The sequence below is a fragment of the Linepithema humile genome, chromosome 3, assembly GCF_040581485.1.
Source record: "Linepithema humile isolate Giens D197 chromosome 3, Lhum_UNIL_v1.0, whole genome shotgun sequence".
Classification (NCBI taxonomy): domain Eukaryota; kingdom Metazoa; phylum Arthropoda; class Insecta; order Hymenoptera; family Formicidae; genus Linepithema; species Linepithema humile.
Genome location: NC_090130.1, coordinates 10527561 through 10550411, shown reverse-complemented (window position 1 = coordinate 10550411; position 22851 = coordinate 10527561). Strand labels below are relative to the sequence as shown.

Genomic DNA, 22851 nt, shown 5'->3' with positions numbered 1-22851 from the left:
GAAGCATCTGCGCAACGGCAGGCGGATTGCGTAAATATGCACTTGTGTGTCCCCACTTACGTGTGCTCGCGCACCTCTGTCCCTCCTACGCAAATGCGCGAATTACATCACATTGCGCGCTTTTCTGCCTGTCTCGTTTCAGCCTATTGACCTCCGTCTATCCGGACACGCGTAATTAATCCTCTATAGATGTACGTCGTCGAATACACAATACACGCGACACTCGTTGGCGTGACGCGACAGGACGCAACGCTAATGTTTCCGGCGTTTTCGGATTGCGCGTGACGCGTTACCATTGTTTGACGATTTTTCACGTAAATTCTTGAAGTCTTGAAATAATTATTCTTAGCCTTTTATTATTCTTTAATTATTTTTCATTCAGTTACTATTCGCGTGTACAGTGTACAAAGTACACCACTGCGAATCAAATTGTAGTCAGTAATTTTATTTTTAATTTCATAAATAGCAATTTTGATGCAATAATTCTTACTTTAAATATATCTAAATAGTGCGAATAGTCGTTCGATTTGACGAGCCATTTTCACTCGCAAAATTTTGCTCGTAATTTTCTCAAATATGTATATATATCGCATAAAATATGAGGGTGCAAATACACTCGTCTCACGACATCGTCCCATGAAACGGTACTACGCGTGACTATTCTTAATAAAAGCCGTGATATTTCTTCATTCTTTATTTAATTAATCACACGACATATGTCGGATATAATGTAATTTATGAATCGAGAAATCGTAAGTCAAGCCTTAATCGAGCAGCAGTTGCGTCATTTTTAATCTCTCTATCTTACTCTCGTTTTATCACATTATATCAAATTATTAATCTTTACGCAAAATGGGACTTTTGTTGTCATAATGTTCGGAAAGCGCTGAAAAGAGTTTTTTCGCGCGTTGAAAGGAATTTTTTTTTTAACGACTTTTATGCGCGAAAGTATAACAGGTGTTGCGAAAGTATCGTCGCAGCATTTTACAGCAAATGCATCATATATTCCCAGTGCATTGCCCTCATGCAGGGTGGTATGTACTTCTCGATCGATACGTTTTACCAAACGACGAAGACGACGACGACGACGACGACAACGACATCGACAACAACGTGAACGAGAATAACATGGAAAAGCATTTGCGACCAACCAACGATTCTTAAGATACTGCGATCTTCCAAATATGTCAATCATTATTTACAGTTTAACAAACGAAATTATTATTTGTTGCATTTTAAACTACATACAATGAAATATTAATGAAATATTCACAATAATGTGATTAAGGTTGTGTTATTCGTAGTTTGTCAATTTGATTTTGAATTCTAATTTTGGATTTATTACGTGCAAACATTAGAAAGTCTATCTAGAAGACATCTTGATAATTAATTGGTTTTAATGTAGATAAATAATAAAAATAAATAATTGTAGCAGCACTTTTCGAGTATCACGTAATGGCCAAATGACACAATCGGTACTATGCAAACAAGAACAAATGTAATCACGTCGAATTCGATTTGTACATATGATGCGATCATGACGAGCAGGAGAGAAAACTTACAAACGATATTCCCGGCTTGTTATCGTTGGATCACTATTGCTCGTCAGAATAATAAAAGAGATATCCGCGCGCTGTGCAAATTGATCGAGATATATATATAATACTACAGAAGCTCTTTCCAAAAAAGGCGACACTTTTGTGTACGCGAATGCGACACGAGAGTACAAGCAAACGTCAATTTTAGCCTTCGACAGTTGGAAAAGGAGATTGATGTATCTTTCCGCGAATTTGATTTCATCAATATTTTGCTAATAGGGAGTACGAAACGTAGAAATGAGAAATTGGGAAAATTCTAAATTCTACAATATATATTTGCATACATATTGCGATTATTTCTTATTTGTACTTTATATTTCGTATACTCGATCGATTTTATATACAGTTTTTGATATATTAAAATATATTGGGAGATGGAGTGCATGTGCACTTTGCATTGAGTGTAATAAAAAAAAAATTGCATCGCAGACAAGGTTAAGACGACGACGTAGAGATTGCGTAATCTAAAAGATGCGCGTCGACGTCAAAAATTATACACGCTTTATCGGCAATGCACGATTGGCTGACGTATATTTTAATCGTTGTTTGTTTCGGCATGGGCTTCGAGGCGAGACATTGATCAAACGATAGGTAGTACAAATATTGTATATTTTTCGCAAATATATCTTCTGAAAGAAAATATGTTGGATAGATTCTCTCTGGTAGAAAACATTTGTGTGTAGCAAAAAATGAAGTGGAAAGAATGCGGATAAAAAAGCTATATAAATGGTTCACATTTCACACGTTCTTACGTTTTAAATATTTTGCATTTGTTTAGTTTAATTTAGTTTTTTTTTCTTTCAGAAGGTTTTACAAAAATATTCTCTTTTTCCGATTTTTTCCTGAAACGAATTACAGTATAATTCATTAGTGAGGAAAATAAAAGTCAATTATTTATAATTGTCGGTCGGTCGATACTTACTCGCTTACTCGCGAGATACGCCTTCACTTTCAATTTCAACATTTGCAATCATTCCTTTAATATCGGCGATAAAAATATAAACGTCGGCACAGCAGTCGGTCGGTCGCGTAGCTGCAACATCGGGACTTAACGCCTCGCGTTTCGATACCAAGTTACATCCACGAAGTTTCTCGAAATACCGTCGCCAACTTCGACGCCGACTTTGACGTCCAACCCCGGGTAGAGAATAGCTCGGGAATAAGTTTCCCGGGGGCGTGCAAAACTCGTGAGCGAACGAACGATCGATACGGCCAAGTTTTACCCTTTTCTGAAACTGCAATTTCAATCGAGAATCCGGCAGCGGCGATGGCGACGATGGCGGTGTCATGTTTCGAGCGGGCGTAACAGTATCGAACGAGCTGCAACTGCGAGAGAGTGACTGCGGTTTTACGGTCCACCGAGGTGCCAGCAGCGCGGTTCGGGGAGCCATAAAGTCCGTTACAACGCCATAATCCTCGCGCTTTTGCGAACCGCTATGACGTTCCGGAGCATCGTGCACCAGCGCGAGTAAACGCCCGCCTCTTCATCGCTTTTCACCGACCAACTCTATCTGCGATCGATCGGTCGAGTGACTTTGCACTCGCCTCTTATCTTCTATCGTTCATCCTCGCTCTTCTTGTTCCCGCTGCGCCGGCAACGTCGCTCGATATGAATAATTTCGTCGTTATGCAACATGAAATATATTATTATAATATAATAAAACATCCGAGGATAATCACGAAATTGAAAACTTTTTATCTTTATTTAACTACTTGATCCATCTCAGGCCTATAGCTTCGATTCTTTGAATGGAATAATGGAAGAGAAAGATCGAGACGTTTTTAGACATATTTTTAGATTTTATTCAATTAATCGCTTTCGCTTGATTTCACTGAAAAGAGAAATAATGGAAATAAGCCCTTAATTTTCACTATTATTGTAAATTACAAATCATTTAGAGATATGCGATAAAATTAACATTCCGAGTATTAATGTACTATTTTTGGTTGCAATCCGGATAATATCATAGATATATTACAATGATTACGATATGATATGATACGCGATATAGTTGTTATTAAATAATCTCGACTAATTACTACTCTGTCAGTTTGAAACCAGTTCACATGACTTGAAAGCAGATGGAAGAAAATGGCGTATGCACTAAATATAGCGCATTCCTTTATATGGCACGTAAATTCTTTTGCCTTCCTCCGCTTCGCCCCAAAGAATGACATTGGTTTTCGTTCCGAAGTCACGTGTTAGGACGGTTTTCTCTTCAGATCGCCGACATTTTCGTTTTGTTTCCGTAAGAACATTTTTAATCTCGTCTTATATCCCAAATGACTCTACATTCCAATGAGAATAGAAATATACTTGCTCCATATTTTTCCTTCATTAATTTTTCATCCATTCTACTCATCTGTCATAGATTTCTCATTTGAAAGATGTCGACGCGTTTTAAATTGTTTTCTTATATAGCTAATAACAGCTTATATAAAGTATTTTACAAATAAGAGGATTAGAAAGTTTAAATAAATAAAATGTACAACTTCACTGCACAAATTGTACAGCGTGCCAAACACATCAAAGGTGCGTATAAATAAATAACGAAAGAAATATGTTGAAGATCGTTAACAAAGGAACAAGTAGCAGGACTATCTGATTGCGTAAGAATAGGAGAATTTTCTCACGACGTCGCATCTGCTTTCCGCGTAATGTTACACCGCAAGTCGATCGATATACACGAGCGACACCGACGAACGCTCATCCTTCTGTGTGTCAGTCGCTCCTATCGTTGCTGTCTCCGCCGCACACCCTCGCACTGTTGTCGCCGCCGCCGCCGCCGCCGCCGCCGCTGCGTCCCTCTTCCGCTTTCCCTTTCGACGGCCTCGGACGAGCGCGAGAACGCAGAGGGGTGCTGCAAACCCCTTTAAAGCTTTAACGCGAGCGACCAACCCGCCGGTCGTTAACGCGCGCACGTGCCGGCTAATGCTCGCGAGAGAAACGCTTTCTATCGGCTATGGCTCGTTAAATCGCGATCAAGTTGTCGTAAAATCATATCGGTTGAAACATTCTTACTATGTATTATGATTTAACAAAGTAGACGACATTCTTGGGAACGAAATTGATGGGAAAAAGTTCTTCCCACAGATTCACGCATCTTTCACATTGTTATAAATCAATAAAATATCAAATAGTGTGTCTGTGTAGCCATAATATTGTAACATAAAATATATACTTAATCTTGCATACACATTGCTTTCTTCAATAATTAAAGTTGATCGATTAGATCTGTCAATATTCATATTCAATATTCAAAAATGATTTCAAATAAGCAAATAAGCATAATAAAATATGGAATGTAATGCGTAATGAATATGTTAAGATCGGAATGTTTCCGAACACGCGCGCGACAAAACTTTGACGATCGAGCATAATCAATCTATTTTGATCTGCGATCAATTGAATGTGCGAAATGCAGCGCAAAAGGAAGCGTGTGGAGTTTTGTTTGCACACGGCTTCGTTATATCGTTGGCACGCCAAGCTCGTGCAACATTCTCCTTCTTATCTCCCCATGTGCGTACCACGAACCACATCATCCTGTGCTGTCAACTATCAACGACGTGATAGTTCCTCGGCTTATCTCTTACGAACGGATCGTACGCGTACGTATATGCGTGAGTCGAGGTTTTAAACTGAATATCTATAATATCGACAGAAATGTTTCGAATGAGTCGAATAAGTTTAGTTAATCGAGACTTAGTTGAGGATTCGATTGACTGACAGTTTCATTGATAAAATCTCGAATTGTGCTAACAACTGAAAAAGTTGTCTTACAGAAGCTAAAATTATACAAAATTCTATGCGAGCGGCAAAGAATTAGCTTTATTAATTTTGATGAATATTTATTAGCGGGAACGACTTCATACTGTGACCAAATCGTCGTAATTTGCAGAATTCTGAAATTCGCGAATATGTTTGCAGGTGTGTTTAAACACGATTATTTGCTCCTTGTATCAAGTATTTGAAATCTGTTTCACACAAATCGTTTTCATTTTCAGTAAATGCGTATTTCAAAGCACACATATTTATTATATAGATTGACGAGTTTTATTTTGTGTACAACAGCAGAAGTTCCGAATCAGAGTATTCGTTCGATTATAGGAATAGTTGATGTCAGATTGTTGTCACAGACAGATTAATCTATGGATATAATGATATGATTTATACTGAGTTATACGTGAACGCGGAGAGTGCAATAGCACAGCATTAATATCTACACAACTACACGTGTCAAACAATTTCATGCATTAATTTATTCACGATTTTTTTTGCGTGCAGTCGATTTAACTGTGAAGTTATTAAGAAATCTACTTTTCGAGGAAACGAAAAAGTACAACGATAACATCGTTATACGTTTCGGCGGGAATTAACAATATCGAAAATTTATGGCAATTCGTTCACTGACAGATATATATCTATATCGCACCGCTATCTTTTTCAAAGACGTAAAATCGATCGTCGGCTTTGCAGATGCTGTCGGTGAGCCAAGGAATGGAGGTCGGCAGCAGCGGACGCGGAGCAACGGCGGAAAATGACCCAACTGCCGGTGCGATGGGCGGTGGAGTCGGCGGCGGTGATGGCGGTGGCGGTGGCGGTGGCGATACCAGAAGGCGCAGAGACGTACAGGAGGTGATGATCGCCGCGGCGAGAGATCGTGCGATTCGCGCGGACAGCGTCCGGCAGGATCTTGCTCTCAACCTGCCGCCGCGACTGGAGCTCCCGGATGGCGAGGAGCATCCGTACGGGGCGCATTTGGATCTTCACCTCCGCAACCCGGAACAGGTGAGAGGAAAAGTCGCAGTCTTTCCGTCGAAACGTTACGATTGGGATTCGTAAAGGCCCGAGTGAAGAAATCCATGCGCATCGTTCAACGAATTTAGCGATTGTTTGAACATTTGAATTGTTTCGACGCATGCGCAGTTTTTAAATATAATATCTTCGCAAAGTGTTTGCAGTATTTGAAAATACACACGTGGAAGGCAGCTGCCTTATGCGTTACGGATATATTGCTGCTTTTATATAATTATATTCTATGCTGTAAGATTAAATTGGCAATATGTCGACACGGCGTAACGCCCTCGTCTGTCTGTTGCCGCACGCAGCCGGGGAACGACCGAAAAACATATTTATTTATTCGCTTCCTGTCTCTCCATGAATCCTCAGGTTCAAGTGCTCATTACGCCTTGTCATCGTTGCGCAAGCGGGGATATTAAACTCCAGACTGCTTAAAGCGGGGTCGGTTTAAGGCTATCTCAATCATCATAACTGCAATAAAGATTTGCATGTTAGAAATTTTGAATGTACAAAGCAGGAATAAAAAGAGTTTTATCGCTAGAATAAGCCAACTAAGCCCGGTAACTTCATTTTGAGTTTTTACTTTCTTCCATTAATCATCCTCTTCGTAATAAAATTTTTTAGCGCATTTTACAAGTTTACTCTATTTGTTTTTTATTTTTTCTATAAAGAATTGCAATACTTTTTTACAAATCAAAGTATTTCAGAGAGTTTTCCAGTCCCTATTATTTGTATACGATCGACTAATCGACCTTCTCGTTTTGCAGGAGAGCGAAATTTACCAGAAATGCGTGCGGGCACCGCCAAATCGCACGGTATTTGACAGTGAGAGCCCGCCGCCTTACCGGACCCCACCGCCTAATAGCAACCAGCACTTCCATTCGGGACTGCTCGACATGCCCGGCGATCGGATAACGCGGAGTCAGAGCCCCAGCAGCAGCAACTTGTTGTTGAATACCGCCCGTTCGGTGTTCAAAAGGTTCCCGAGCCACGCGACGTCATCGTCGGCGTCAGTGCCGATCAGCAAGCCGCCCTTTTCCAGTTATTCCGAGTCCAGTAGTAACATGAGCAGTAATCTGAGCAGTAGCAATCTGTCCAACATCACCGTGGTGCCCTGCGAGACCGACGAGAGTCGGCAAGAGCAGCAGCAACAGCAGCAGCAGCAGCAGCAGCAGCAGCAGCAGCAACAGCAGCAGCAGCAGCAGCAGCAGCAGCAACCGCAACACCAGCAACAGCAACTCCATCAGAAGGTCTGATCCGCAGCGTCCTTCTTCCTCGACGCCGTTGTCGTCATTGTCACAGCCGCATCGTCCGACTTTGAGAACGAGCGATGGTTTTCGAGGTCATTCTGCGCGACTGCAGCGTCAACGACGACGTCCTTCAAGACTGACTCACGGGAGTAGCTTCAATATAGGATAAATCTCATCGGTCGTGCCCCATTGTATTCAGTAACGAGTGTTGCCCGCGCGCACTCGCGAGAAGAGATAATATCTTCCCGGCCGGTGATATCCTTGTTGGATCGTTCTTCCGATGTTCTTCTATAACAAGAGAGAGTATGTATGTGTGAGTGTGTATATGCGTGGGAGAGAGTGAACGAAAAAGAGAACAAGATGAGAGGATCGTCCGTTCGTGGCCTAAAGGGGAGGGCCGGCGAAGGTATGGAGAAGCCGGCACTTGGTAATGATTGAGGAGTTAAATCAGCCAACAACATTGCGCTCAATCGCCGTGCGTTGATTCGCGCCTATCCTCTTTTTTTTTTTTTTCCACTAAGGGAGTTGACGCGCCGCCGCCGTCTCATTGTGCAATTCCACACGCGGCCAGTGTCTATCCTAGATCTCAAATTATTCCAAAGCGGTGGCACGCGAGGATTACGATGTTGCATTGGGTAACGATGCGAGAGCGGATCAGAAGAAACCGGGGACAGGAGAGGCGGTCGAAAGCCCTGTGTGGAAAAACGGCGTTTTACCAACGCGCGACGCGAAGCGATGGCCTATCCCGAGACGAGAAGCTCCCTGTCCGGGAATAACACGGCGAGAAGCTTCACTTGGCGAGAGAGGGAGAGAGAAAACAAGGCAGAGAATCGAGGCTCACGACCTGCACGATATCGATTGACGAAGCGGATCCGCCGGTTTACCCTCGGTTCCAGCATATTCGACGGAGGCTCGATCGTCGGACATCGCGGAAGTTTGTTTATTGCGACGAAAAGACTTAGTAAATTATTTATTGTCGATATAACATTTTATTCGCGACGTACGGCTGCTGCGCGACGGTCGGACGGGGCGGAGTGCGGTTTTCACGCGATGGTGGTTGTGGAAAAAATAAAAACGGACGGACGGAACGCGAGTTGTGTGCGAGTGAATCGTCGGTTTGATTGTGCGAGTGCAAGAGCAGGCGTACGGTAAATGCAAGCGCGCGTGTGCGGAACGGAGTAGTAGGAAAGACGCGCCGGAGGCGCGGCTAATTGCATGGTTGAGAGATAAAAAAAAAAAGAAAGAAAGAAACGGAGAAAAAGCGGACGCGCGCGCGCATGTATGATGTATGCGTGCGAGGAGCTATAGGGGGATAATGTAGTGCCAAGAGTGAAAACGGAAACTCTGTACATATTAGGCTAGGTAGTTCAATATCAATATACTTATTACGACTAAAACGATATGCTACGTACCGATTTAAAAGTAAAACATCAAACATACGTTACACACGCATACCATTAAAAATATAAAATGGCGGCCATACGAAACCATGATAGGACGCGCAACACTTGTCTCCGACAAGTTTCCGATGGAAATTTTACTCAACATTGATCTGACAGTGGGATCTACGGGATCCTCTCTCTCTTCTAACAACACAATTGTAACAAAAAAAGCAATACAAGTAAATGCTAAACCAAGTTGTTCTTTTTCTTTATTTGAAAATTTCGTCCCGTTGCACTAATCTTTCTGGTTAACTTTTGCTTTTAATCGCTTCAACGCTTTGATTGCTTTTATCTTTCTAGATGCACCTATCGATTTACGATCATAAAACGGATGTAAAAAGAAAAAGAAAGGAAATTGAGTTAATCAAATTGAATCGAATCGACTTTGATGCAACTTAGCGATCGAGCATGACGTATCAGGGTGCATCGAGCAAAAACTGAATGACTGCTGTTCATTCGATAAACATGTTGCGCGGAGTACATATAGCGGCGCCGTGCAAATAGCAAATCAGTAAAAAAATGTACGTCCCTTTCGTGTTCCGAATGGCTCGCCCTGGATCCGCGACATAACGTTATCATTATTATTATTCAAATAGATAAGGCCTCAGTTTTGACAAAACACAGGACGAGTTCTGTTCGGACGAGGATTCGAGTTGGATAACGCGTTTTATGTCTTGCTTTAAAGCTTAACGAATAACTGCACCTTCACAAATAACAGCACAATTTATTCGCGAAAGTTAATCGGATGAGTTGCAAACTTCCAGGATTTGCACCAACAATACTGTAATAAATTGTGTTAAATTATATATAAATTATATGTGGCCATCTTGGAAACATCTATTATTGTCTTTCAAAAAATGTATTTAATTTTTAAAAGCAAAACACACGAACTATGCACGTTTATGCGGGAAAACAAGCGGAAACGCTTTGTCAATTTCGAATCTCAGTTTTGGGACAGAGCGAATCACTCGATTATCTCATGAGAAGTCACCAATTATTATAACTGTATTTTTTAAGAGTTTGCGACGCAGAGAGAAATTGCAATGAAATTATATCGATACGTTTCCCTTTGTGATTATGGGTCGTGCGTACGAGAAATGCGCGAGACAAGGAAGGTGCCATGCGTACAGCGGAATATCCTTCGTGTGCACTTCGTTGACGTTAATTTCGCGAGCTTCCGCTTTATTTCCGAGAATATACCGGACTGATGTCTTTCGATCTCCATTTGGGATTCTATTAAGCGCACAAAATTCTCACACCACTGTCTGTGCATAATCGCGACGCAATTCTGTCAAATCACTCAACACACGATACGGCACATTCAAACATGCGTGAAGGCGTAACATCTCGACGGCGAGAAACCTAGTGATTGTTAATGAATTCTTTTTAAGCGAAAAGAGGGAAAATTGTAAATTGTAATCTTCGGGAAAGCGTCTGGGCAATTGGCGCATGCAGCGACGTTATTTCGTTTTATGTTCTTAGTCGCTGTGTGGCGGACCGAGGGAGAAAATATCGTCTTTCTGTTTCACCTTTGAAATGTGTTCACGCGCATGCAATATTAGACGATGAGATTTAATCGTATTCTATGTAAAGAAATTAGCGCGTGCGGAGCGAAATGACCAAAAAGAAAAAAAATATCGGGAAAAATGTCTTTTTTTCTTCTTTTCGATTTCACTTCTATTGCTCTTTTTTCTCTTTTTTTTACCTTCTACTTGTTGTAATTTCGTTCTCTCTCGCGTACACATTGTGTATATAATATGTGACTGAGAAAACAAGAGATTCTAACGAGCGAGAAGGAGAAAATGAAAGGAGAGAACAATATAAAAGTGAATCCGAGAAAAAAAAAGTATAATTCGATGGGTCCTGTGCAAGTTTATTTAAATTTGCGTCGTTGTCGATCTAGATTAAATTTAAAACACGACGACATGAGCGCGAGATATTTTAGAAGATAAGTTCTAGGCGAAGTGAAATTTTTAGCAAGCTATTGTCGATTATTATTATTGCTATTGGACATCGTGATATATCTAGCAATTTGTTAATTGGGATTTTGAGAGGTGCGAGACGTATGAGTATAATCGTGGCCTTTCGACACGAGAGTGGGAGGAGAGGGAGAAAATGAGAGGAAGGGAGAGGGCAAAAAGCGACGAAAAGCGATTCGAAATAAAATATCCTTTTGTATCTGCTCGAATTCACGGCTCAACATTGGAGATCGCTATTTCAAGCGATTTGAAAACTAAACAGACTCTGTAGAAAACGCAGAGTTTGTTTAGCAAACCGCTTAGTTCGCTAAATTATTACGCTTTGCAGCGCTGAAAAAGCAAATTGAATTATATAATTAGTGCGCTCTAAATCGTTCGTTCACGGGCTATCGAGCCGGGTGAGTTTTGTGAATAACTTTTATCGAGTGCCGCATTTCAAGCGTTGCGCAAATAAGATTCATAAAATTCATTCTCAGCGATCTCACCGCAATGCGAAGCGCCGGCTTGATCGTGACATCGCCGCGATTGTTGCAGTACACAACGTTTCCACCGTTTTACAACAGACGTTCAAAAGTCTGCTGCAAAGCGCAAGCGGAGAAGCGATGAGATATTGGAGATAACATGGAAGCGAAGACTCAGTGGCCAATTAGATCTGTAAGATCAGAGCGATGAAAGAGTCAAGTTGAAGACACATCCGCAAAACCAATCTAATTTTGACTGTTTTTTTCAAATCGAGTTGATGTAACGCGAAGGCTTCAATCAGTCGTTCTAGTTCCGTCGTTTCAGTTCCGTTCTGACTTTTCTCAATTGAATGACTCTGACGGATGCTTCTTTGACTGCCGAAAAAGATCAGGTTCCACTTACTATTTGATCTTCCGTTGCTTTGATGAGTTTTTGAAGGACGGATGGATGTGAATCGAACTGCAGCTCTCGCCGAGTCAAAATGAAGATGTAAGATCAAGCCGGCGGCTTGACAATTAATCTAGTCACGTTGAGCCGTGCGTCCGGTCGGGGAACCATCGGTGCTGCCGATTCGGGCAACACGTCGCCGACACTGTCGTCTTATATCGGCGAACTTAGCGGCGGAAAGGATAAGATTATCTCTCTTAGACGCAATGTGATTTTCCAAGGTGTTCCAAAATAACTCGTGTCCTCCCTCCGGCGAAATTGCGATACGGAGTGGAGCGGTTGCGGGGACTGACAAAGCGTTTCCCCCTTTTTTTAAAGCTTTTGTTTCTAAGTTATAATTATAATTGTACTGTTGATAAGATCGATATGTCTAGTCTCTCGCGACGGAAGGGAGATCAAGAGCTTCGCCATTGTTCCTCTCGCGAAATTTATCCCCAAGTCTTTCGACCGATCAATCCTCATTTTTTCCCTTGCTTCTTTCTTCCCTCAAGTCATCCTTGGTATGTGCGATTGTTTCGATTTTTGCAACTTTACATTCGTCAGTCGAGTTTGTCCACAATCGAGATTGTGCGCGGGCGAGAAATATTTGCGCTTTGCGCAAAGCTCTGAGCGGCAACGTAAAACTGAAAGACAGATGCAAAATTGCGAAGCGAACCAAACGAATTCGTACTGAGGAAAGCAATGTCTCGCCGTTATTCATAGGTGTATTACGTCCTGCAATCAGCCCCTCTCCGATCGCACACTGATAAGGGAAACTCATGACATGTGACTCACCGATTCTTTTTTTTTTCGTTTTTGGCACGACTTCAACTGTTTCGTATTCGCAATAAATGAAAAAGACTGGTCAATTGTGTCTCATGAGTTCCCCTTGTGAGTTTGAAAGTATTATTCAAAAAGGGAGGGAGAAAAAAGTGAACTGCATTGCAGAAAAGTGTGAAGAGGGCGAACAGAAAGAAAAAAGGATGCGTAGGTGGAAGAGAAAGCGCGATAAGAAGCGACGAAAGTAAAAATAAAAGACAGAACTTGTCGCGTCATTCGATAAGTTCACGTAAACAACAAACTGTTCAACTTTGATGATGCGCAAAAACGAGCGAACGAGCGAGTGAATGAGTGAGCGAACGAACGAAGAGAGAGAAAGAGAGAGAGAGAGAGAAAGATAGCAGAAATCAGAACTCCTTTTTTTGCAAAATAATCGATCGATGTCGTAGAAAACAATGTCCTTTAAAGTAGTAGATCGCTTCTACCGAGAGTACCACGAAAGAAAATCAAGATACAAAGTAAAAATCTCATCTCGAAGGGAGTAAAAGAGTTTGCGTGGTTTGCCGCGAAAAGCAGAGAGAGAGAGAGTGATGCAGACAGAAAGAAAGGAAAAAGAAAAAGATGGCGCGAGATTGTACCGCACTCGGGGAGAGGCGCGTCGTGCTTGCGAAATTGCACGTTTCGAATGCGAGTCACGTTCGTTCGCGCGCGCATGGCAGGGCGAGAGAAAGAGAGGCAGATGTAAAAGAGTTTTTTTATACACTATAGAGAGTTGTACCACACTATCACATAGGGAAAAAAAAGAAAAAAGACATGTTCGTTATTCATTGCTCTGGCTTGCTAGAAAAAAAAAAGAAAAGCAAACGATGTAACACACGACGGATCGGTGGGAAGGCTGTTCGAATCTCGATGAGGAGCTCGATGAAGATCGAAAGTTCCCGAACAGTCCTCCGTATCCTGCTTCCGGTATAAATCGGCAACACTTCGACATTGCAAGATTATTGGTGTACTTATCACGCAGTTTTCTACAAAATAAAGAAAACGGTTTTGACAAAAAAAAAAAGAGACAAATGAGGTATTTGTGTGCAGCATTTATCCCACGAAAATACCTGCTTCCTTCATCCACTCATAAGAATACAATTATCAAATGTTAATATATTTTTCATAATAATATATGTATTTTTGTTACTTTAGAAGGTAAAGAATTACAGACGATGCATTAAATCATGAATTAAAGTCCTAATTTTAAATCCGTATTGCATTATCTCGCACTTTAGTTATCGAATTTTTAGTTATAATCAATATGAAATTGAATTAATCAGATGGTTGTACTTAAGGATGTTTAGTACCTATTTTTGAAATATTAGGAATTTAACAAAACTTTTACAGATTGTTCTTACATATGTTCGGAGACTTATGACAAAATCCGGAGTCGATTCACTGAAGCAATCAAAAGTTATAAGGATTTTAATTTGCAACGAATTTACTTTATGGAAAACGTGTAATCGTGTTGATTTAAGTGGCTAAAATGGATAGAAAAAATTTTCTTTGTTGAAGTTTCTTTTTACACTTTTTTGGTCACTATTTTTTCTTTCCATCGATAAGGGCCTACTTTTAGCATTGTGGATAAATACAACTAACCTTTATCCGCACGTCAAGCATAATTCAGAAAATTCAAAAATTGTCAGAAAAAACAACAGAAATTCAAAAGTGCATTTCTGCACTATACATATGAATAAATGATAAGATTCTGTGCAATCTTTATTACTCAAACTATATGAGAAGAGTATATATTCATCAAAATAAAATTTCAGCAACTTTTTGCTACGATTGTATATACAAAACTTCCTTAAAACGCGAATGCGAGATGCATAAATTTTAATTTATCTTATAAAATTTATAAAATATAATTGAAACGGACAATCTACTTTTGTGTTCATTTATGTATTTTATAACTCATAACATTTTTTTTACGCTATAAAATATTTTAAATAAATTTATTTCAGTTATTATATCGAATGTGGCATAAATTTTTTGTATGCAAGATGTTGCAAATTATGAAACTTTGAAGTAAAAATCAAATTAATTAAATTAATTACTATATTTAATGAATTTGATGTGTTTTTGCCACAAGAGAAGCCGCGATAATTAAACGCGCAATTACGGTTGTTTAAATGCATCCGCATCCGCGACGGACGATTTTATTTAATGAATGTGAGAAGCCAAGTCCGCCAAAATGACGCGTGGACGTGCGGGTGGTAAAAAGGGGGTCGAATGCGGAGAAACCTATATATGTCGTAAAAGCGAGTAGCGATGCTTATATTTGGAAAGCCACGCATTCGGAAATAGATGTTCCTTCTTGCCTTACCTTATGAGCGCGGGCTTCCACTTTGCTACTTCAAGCATCCACTATTTACGATTTCAACCTCTAATCATCCCCTTACATTCCTCGTAATTTTTTTACATTTTTGGGTGGACAATATGGAAGAATATGAAGTATGAAATATCGATCATAAGAGCGCACAAGTCTAAATTTTCAATATTTGAAGTGGATTAAAACCATATTTGTGTTAAATAAACATATTTTTTGTTGCAAATTATAAATTGCAAATGTATGGCATTTGGGCATTTATATGTTTTATATAATTTATTTTAGTAATACACGGAACAGACGGGGTCTATTCAGATAGAACAATACGATTCTAGTTTTATTGTATTACAAAAAAGCTGTCAATGGACAGAATATTGTATTCAATTATCATCGCAATTTTATTTTTCAAGTGGTTTAATTATAATATTAAATTGTTAAAGCAAAATTATGCATTTAATTTTTTTTCGGACTGTAGATTTGAATAGTTTGTAAAAGAGGCAAAAGAATCTAAAATTAAAAACGCTTGACTAAGTTTTATTTTACGTTTTTCATATCTTGTGGGGACGAATCCGTCGCTTTTTCTCGCGATGTAGATCAAAGTTGAAAATAGTTTATGTATATATATATATATATTCTTGAGCTACGGAAAATGAATAGCCAGCTGTTCAGTAAATTACCAGACTTTTTCATTTCCGCAGCGAATCTCGTAGTGAGTATTCTAAATGTTATACGTATTAAATATAATTAAGCAATAAATATGCAGCAATAGCATGTATGTGTGTTGAAATATTTTATTTTTAAATAATTTACATGTCACAAATATACTACGGCAAATAATCAATCGCAATTAGCTAATATGATATATTATTTTGAAATTAATACGAATTTTTTATTATTTTAATCAATATCTCTTCAGAGATTCGCAGGAAATTAAGAATTTAGCACGTTCACTTTAGCATATTTTTGAACATCTGCGAATCATTCACCGATTATCGTGAGACCTTCAGACGAGTTTGTTTTTCCATGCAAATCCAGATGGCCACGAGTTTTATTTCAGCGACATCCAGTCGCTTAACCGTGTCATTCTGCGTCTATTTTCGCTGACCGGAAGTTTCTACAAATCTGCGAATATTCTTTGCCTAGTACTAGAAAATTTCTTTCTGCCATCATTTAAAAATGTGCAATCTAGTAGCACAAATTTTTTTTATTAATATTATACTCGATAAGTGGCATAATGCTAATGGTACATTAAAAATTAAATGATTGGTAATTGAGAATGAAACGATTGGTTAATTATATCTTTATGTAAAAGAGAAAAGTTTCACACAATTTCTCCTGGCAAACTCTTTTCTTTTCTAATTTAATCGACCTGTTTTCTTTCATTTTTTGATACTTTTATAGTTTCCCAATAAATCGAGATGTATTATATATTTGTAAAAATGTAACATCCCTTTCCGATATATTTGGCGAAAAGTATAAATTCTATAAACAGTTTCCTGCAGCATTAGATAAAACAGAACACCCTGATTCTTACTGGCGTGTGGAATTACATAATATAGAAATATATCTTATTTTTATTTTGGTGCCTACACAATCATGTATAATTGTCAAATGTGAGCCTGTAATTTTTCTCCAGGATGTTATATCGAAGATTTCACAGTCTATGTTAAATATATGATGATTGCCAAATCCTAAAAACTCTCAAATGCAGATTGATCGTTGGATTATGGACATCGATCATTGATCTCACATTAACTATCGTCTTTCGAAAGTTTCTCTGGTTTCTCTATAAAAGCAATCCAGATTTAATGGTCACCCTGATGGAAATATTTTGCTGAAAGTACTATGAAATCAATGAAAAGTAAAACAAAAATTTTTGAAAAATTACTGAATATATTTCAAAATAAATCATAATTTTCCGCATGAAAATTTAATGTAATACTATGAAATATAAGGAAAGTTAAAATATACTGCTGAAAAGTAATAAAAGAGTTTTGAAATAATTATCATTATGAAATTAACTGAATTAAACTGAAAACTGTTACTTTTTAATGAAACATTGCTGAAATATTTCTAAAATTAATTAATGAGGTCAATTGAGAGAAATTTTCAAATACGTTTCAGCAAAATTTCGTTAAATTTTCAGAAAAATATTTCCATCAGGGCAAACCAAAGAAACTTAATTTCTCACACTATGATACCTTAAATTTATCTTTTTACTGAAATCATTGATTGTAATATTGTTTACGATGTGTGATTGTGTCAAAAATTTAACAAAATTTACGACGCAAAAATTATTTATTAGTTCCAGAAATACCAATTTCCAGAAATGCGCACTTTATTATGCCTCTTAATCTTTTTTTTGGGGAAGATTAAACATTTAAAGAACCTTCTCCCGAGTTCCCCTTTATAAATAGTGAAGTCGTTGCAGCCGCGGAAAAGGACACGGCCCATTTGTCGTCTATTAATAGCGGAATATATTTTAATTGATCGAAATAAATCGGTGGGCGATACGTGCACGTTGCGCGTGCGTGCACGCATACGATTGCGTGGGTGCATCGCAGGCCCAAATAAACGACGAAAGAAAGAAAAACGGCGCCGCGTACCACACTCGCAGGCGCGTGCGCGCTTTCAAGCAGGCGTCGCGACGCCTTCTTGAATGAAACATCGACGGTCAGTCGCATCGAGACTTTCATCCTTGCATCATTATTACAACTGGCAGTACCAGTCGAGGGAAATTCGTTATAAAAAGGATCATGATTTCGCCAAGATAAACGAGCTCTCTTGTCTTGAGGGTGTGAAATTAGAAATTGAAGAGTGCGATAGTGGTCTCTGATGCATTTTTTTTAAGAACTTGAAAAATATTATAATCTTATAATCTTGAGAAAATTAAAAATTTAAGTCTGCAATTATATATAAATATAAATTCGAATCTAGATTTTTATACAAGTTTTTTTTTATACTATTAAAACTATGAAAATATCGAAAAAGAAGAAAGTTATTTAGTCTTAATCAATAACAAAACTAACTTTTTATTGAATTTTTGCGAGAGAAAATAAAATAAATCCACGTATAGAAAAGAAAATGCAAATTCAACAAGAGGCAACCGACGTTTCTCTTTAAAGTAATATTTTAAATAGGATTTTCTTTATTACAATGTTCAAGAACATGGCATCAGACTAAAGAGAATGTTAAAAACTGCGTTAAAAGTGCACTGCAAGTTGTGTTAAAAGTTTCAAGTCTTTATTAGGAAACTTCATTGATCGAATATCGTGTATAAAATCGAAGTGTGTAAGTAATTTTTGTTTGAGCATGGCAAATATCAATAAAATTAGTATGGAAGTATTTTATATTTGAAGTTACAATTAATATAAAATAGAATTGATTAACAATTGACTTGATTGTTTTATTAAATTCGAATCATTTATGTTTCTCTAACAATTGAATACTATATATATTCGATGCAGGTATAAAAGCGTCTTAATTCGCGAATGTTTGTCGTCATATTTTCAGCTTTTTTCTCAAATTAATACAAAATAAAAATTAATTGTGCACATACAAATTGCAAGCTATAGAACGTTTCTGATATGAATATCTCTGAATATTCTCTTATATTATAAATGACTATTACTTGAATATACGGCCGAGCGCAATAGTCAGAAGTCAGCTATAATAAAGTGGCAATTGAAAAAATAATAGTTTATTTGTAATAAAATGTACAATAAATTCGGAGAATCTATTTAACGTATTAAAATTCAAACAACCGACTCGTAAAGGCGATTCTCAAGCAATTATTAGGCTGAATTATATGCGTCGTACCGTATGCTAGTGCATGTCAAACTGTTTACTTCAAATATACGTGCTATGTGTCATTTTGACACAGTTCTGTTGCTCAACTTTCTATAATGCATAGAGCCAGTTTCGTTAATGTTTAAGTGCAACAGAGTTGCGAATTAACTCACACTCGAGCTCGCAACCCTTGTACGCTTGCGACGAGTATATTAAATATTCATATGTATTCTCGTACGGATATGAGTATCCGTTATGTAAGAGGGTTCTTAATATAGCGAAACACTCGCTGGATCTTAGCCACACCGATTTCGCACGCGAATATTCAAATAACACATTGTGGGTGGAGGTGGAGAACGCACGCAGTGAGTTTTATCGTTACTCGATTTCAGATCGCATTAGATGTCGCACACACCGTGAAGAAGACACGGAATCAAGAATACACGTGTTGAACCTTCAGGGCTTGTCAATTGTTAATAATTCCGTCGATTTGTAAAAAGGAAGGAAGATGAAGCGAAATTTTTCTCACAAGAAACATACTTGCGCTGGACAATATTAAATTCGTTATGTAGATTTATTTTTTAAAGTAATCACTCTGCGACTGGAATCAATTTGTTTGAGAAACTTGTAATGATAAATGAAAATTTACTTGCTTTATTAGATTTATGCGGAATAGAAATTGATTTATTTTCGAAATTTGTGGAATTGTGTAAAACGATACATGTATCCTTTAACCATTGATGAAATCCAGTACCGCCGCGAGTTCGGCGAATAAAGGATAATTATGTATACAGTGCTATAATTGTAATTACCGCGAAAGAGCCGGCGGTATGCAAAGCGTTAAAATGGCAACAATTAGCGCTGACATGTGAGAAGAGCCGGGTAAAATGTAAAATATCTTTCGCGCACGGATCCTGTGGCGTCCACCGGCATGCGATCTGTCACACGATCATTTCGCGTCATTTACTAAACAAACAGACTAACGGACGCCTCTTCCTCCTCGTATATTTTCGACTTGCCGTATGTGCCAAGATTTCATGTCGACTTGATTGAGTCGGCGAAATCACACCAGGCACCATACCGGCGATTAGTATGCGCACAAAGTGTTCGAGATGACAATAGAGATGTCATTGTTCGCGACTTGTGAAAAGTCCGAGGCGTATCCCATTTAAATGAGTAAGTAGCAATTCGCAAATATCAAAATTGAATTAGCGATCGTGCAAGCAGGAAACTTTCGACAACTACGTTGAAATACATATTGATTACTAAATATTTATTTGTTTAAGGAAAAATGTATTTGTGTGTGAGATAATGAGTCTAGACTTTTCAGATTCGTTAATGAGAAGATATCGCGGGTTAAAAGTGTTTCTCTTCTTAGATAATGAAACATGGAAAATAGAATTAAACTAAAATAAACCCAGAAATTTTGTACGCCACGAGCAATATCTACAGTGCTGGACGAGGGTGTGTCTTTTTCCGCTTTGCTGCCGCTAAAATGGAGTTCGCCAGCAAAGGGGAACAGGCCGATCCTCCCGCACGAGTAAATAATCTTTCGTGATGGCAGAAGAACATCAGTTGCACGGCAGGAAAGAGTTTCCGCCTGATACGGATCGCTGAATGGTAAGATAATCCCACAAGACACGGCCAGACCTCTGCAAAAATATGTATAATAGTTTAATTTTTATGCTGACGACTTCATATCAAGTGGTGTCTATTAACGACAATTGGGAATTAGCTTATTTTATATTTCAAATTGACATGAGGTTTCTTTCAAAAGTAAAAGTTTAGTTTTTTTTCCATCTCTCCCTTCAGATCAAAAATAAATATTGAAACGTTGAAATATTTTTTAATTTGTATTCTAATTTTGGTCATTCTTTTATCAGTCATTATGATAATTCGTTTGCATTTATATTTTTTTATTATATCGCACACAATTATTACGATTACAACGATTGGGTTTGTTGGCTCTCAGCCGGGCGTAATATCGACTTCCATCGTAAACGTCATGCCATTTAATTAATGAATACTAGCGTGCGGACACAGACGCGTTATCGAACGCACCGATTTTCGACGCATGTCGTATCTGTCATCAAGGATGTCGGCTTTATCGAATGATACATTTTCGGCGAGTCGTTCGGTTCAAAGTCAATGACCGCGACGAGCAGAATGGCGGACAGTACCGAAAATAAAGGATGGAACGAAGGGTAAATGCCTTCATCCGCCTTGGGCAATTTTATTCCTACTCGCGCGATTTATTTTGAAAAATTGTATTTGCCTAAGATCGTAATCATGAAACTAAAACGAAAGCAAAATAATTGAGTCATTTCTTTGTGTAATGTTAGACGTTATACTTGCGTGAATTGTGATTTACAAACGTTAAACGCTATGTTCTGTGCTTTATTTTGCGTTGTAATCAAGATTCTTTTAATTTTGTAATACTTTGCTGTTCCTAACGATTACGACGATCGTCAACTGCGTTTGTCAGAACAATTGCTCGACAGTTCATCATTCAGTTAATCATTTTTTTTTATATAACAAATTTTATTTTAAAAGTTTTACGAAATTAGTGTTTTCTACGTTCAATACAAAGTAAAATCGCATTTTTCTGATTCAGATTCGATTAAATATAAATGTTTGCTATAAATCTTTGCTATTTCTAACAAACAAGGAATACAATCTTTTTCTTGCATCTATTTTTATTTAACGAGAAATTCATAGAATTTTTGGAAAAATTTTTAGATCTAAAGATTTTAGACCTTTATTTCCGTCGTACACAGCTGCGCTCAATTAGAAAATTGCGCGAAATGACCGTTGACGAGTACATCTTCTACATGTTTGTTTCACAAAATTATTCCTGCAATGAGGCACAACTAAAATGCCATAAATTTATGCCACACTTAAGTAGTATTTAAGTCTTAAGAGTCTTAAGTATTATTATCGTATGAGACATACGGTTTCGTCTAAGTCTCGAAAATTGTACAAGTCTTCGTCATCACTGTCTATCACGCTTGACACGGATAGCACGAATTGTAAATATTTTTTCTAACAAACACACCAAAGTAGAACTTTTTTTAACTCAATTTCTTTTTTTTTTTGCACTTGAAGATGCAAGCAAATTTTTTCTATTGCCTTTTAATTGACCTGCGAAAAAGGTATGTGAAAATCCTATTTGTGAATTTTTCTCCAATGATAATCGAGTACACTGTTTCAGGTAAAAATACTGCAAGACGAATAATGGTATTTTAGGTAAAAGCATTATATATGGTTTATTTTGACTTTTACTACGATTAAGTTTACTATGATTAATTTAAAGTTTTATTAAAAAGTTTTATAACTTAGCGGCGAAGCGATACGCGTGTTTCTCGACACCGTCATTGCGATTCCAGTGGCACATTTCGAGGAAAATAATGAATTGCGGATGTTGTAGAATGGTGGATCTCGCTTGCTACCAGGTCAACTCGTTGCTACAATATTGCCGAGGATTATTTCCGTCATCGTTTCTTTCGCGCTGTCGCGCCTGTCGCCCCCGCTTTCTACCAGCGCTTACGCGCGTGCCAACGTTTCTCATAAATATCGTCCGGATCTTAAACCTTTTTGGTCTTGATCGACGACTGTACAGTATTATGAGAAAAACCAAAGTATACTATCACATTTACAAATTCAGTTTTCGCTGCTTTCGCGGTTTTCGTGTAGATACATGAAGATAATTTTTATCATTATTGCGACAACAAAACTGCAACATACGTTTTTTGTACCTTAGTATCGAAGAAATGTTAAAGAAAATTATAATAATTTTTATCTTTTATTATCATTTTATTATATTTTAATATAATTTTTATCACAAACAATAATTTGTGTGTGACAGAAAAATTATGAAAGAACGACTATGATCGTTCACGCCATCTTCGTGACATTTACATCCGATGTCACATCTCATTGCATTTGGTTGCAAA

General features: G+C 38.1%; 1 protein-coding gene and 1 long non-coding RNA gene across 2 annotated transcripts in view; both read left to right on the top strand.

Annotated features, from left to right (window-relative positions):
- LOC105674690 (uncharacterized) overlaps nucleotides 1-13801 on the top strand; it is a 70716-nt gene extending 56915 nt beyond the window's left edge. The window contains exons 3-4 of the mRNA XM_012371196.2: nucleotides 6076-6387; nucleotides 7167-13801. Of these exons, the coding sequence (XP_012226619.1) occupies nucleotides 6076-6387; nucleotides 7167-7655 (801 nt within the window). The 3' untranslated portion in view covers nucleotides 7656-13801. The remainder of the gene's footprint in view (nucleotides 1-6075; nucleotides 6388-7166) is intronic.
- A 3684-nt stretch (nucleotides 13802-17485) lies between these two features.
- LOC136998423 (uncharacterized) lies at nucleotides 17486-21968 on the top strand. Its single transcript, XR_010888992.1, has 2 exons — nucleotides 17486-18400; nucleotides 19291-21968. It is a non-coding gene; the product is annotated as an uncharacterized lncRNA (long non-coding RNA).
- The last annotated feature ends 883 nt before the right edge of the window (nucleotides 21969-22851 follow it).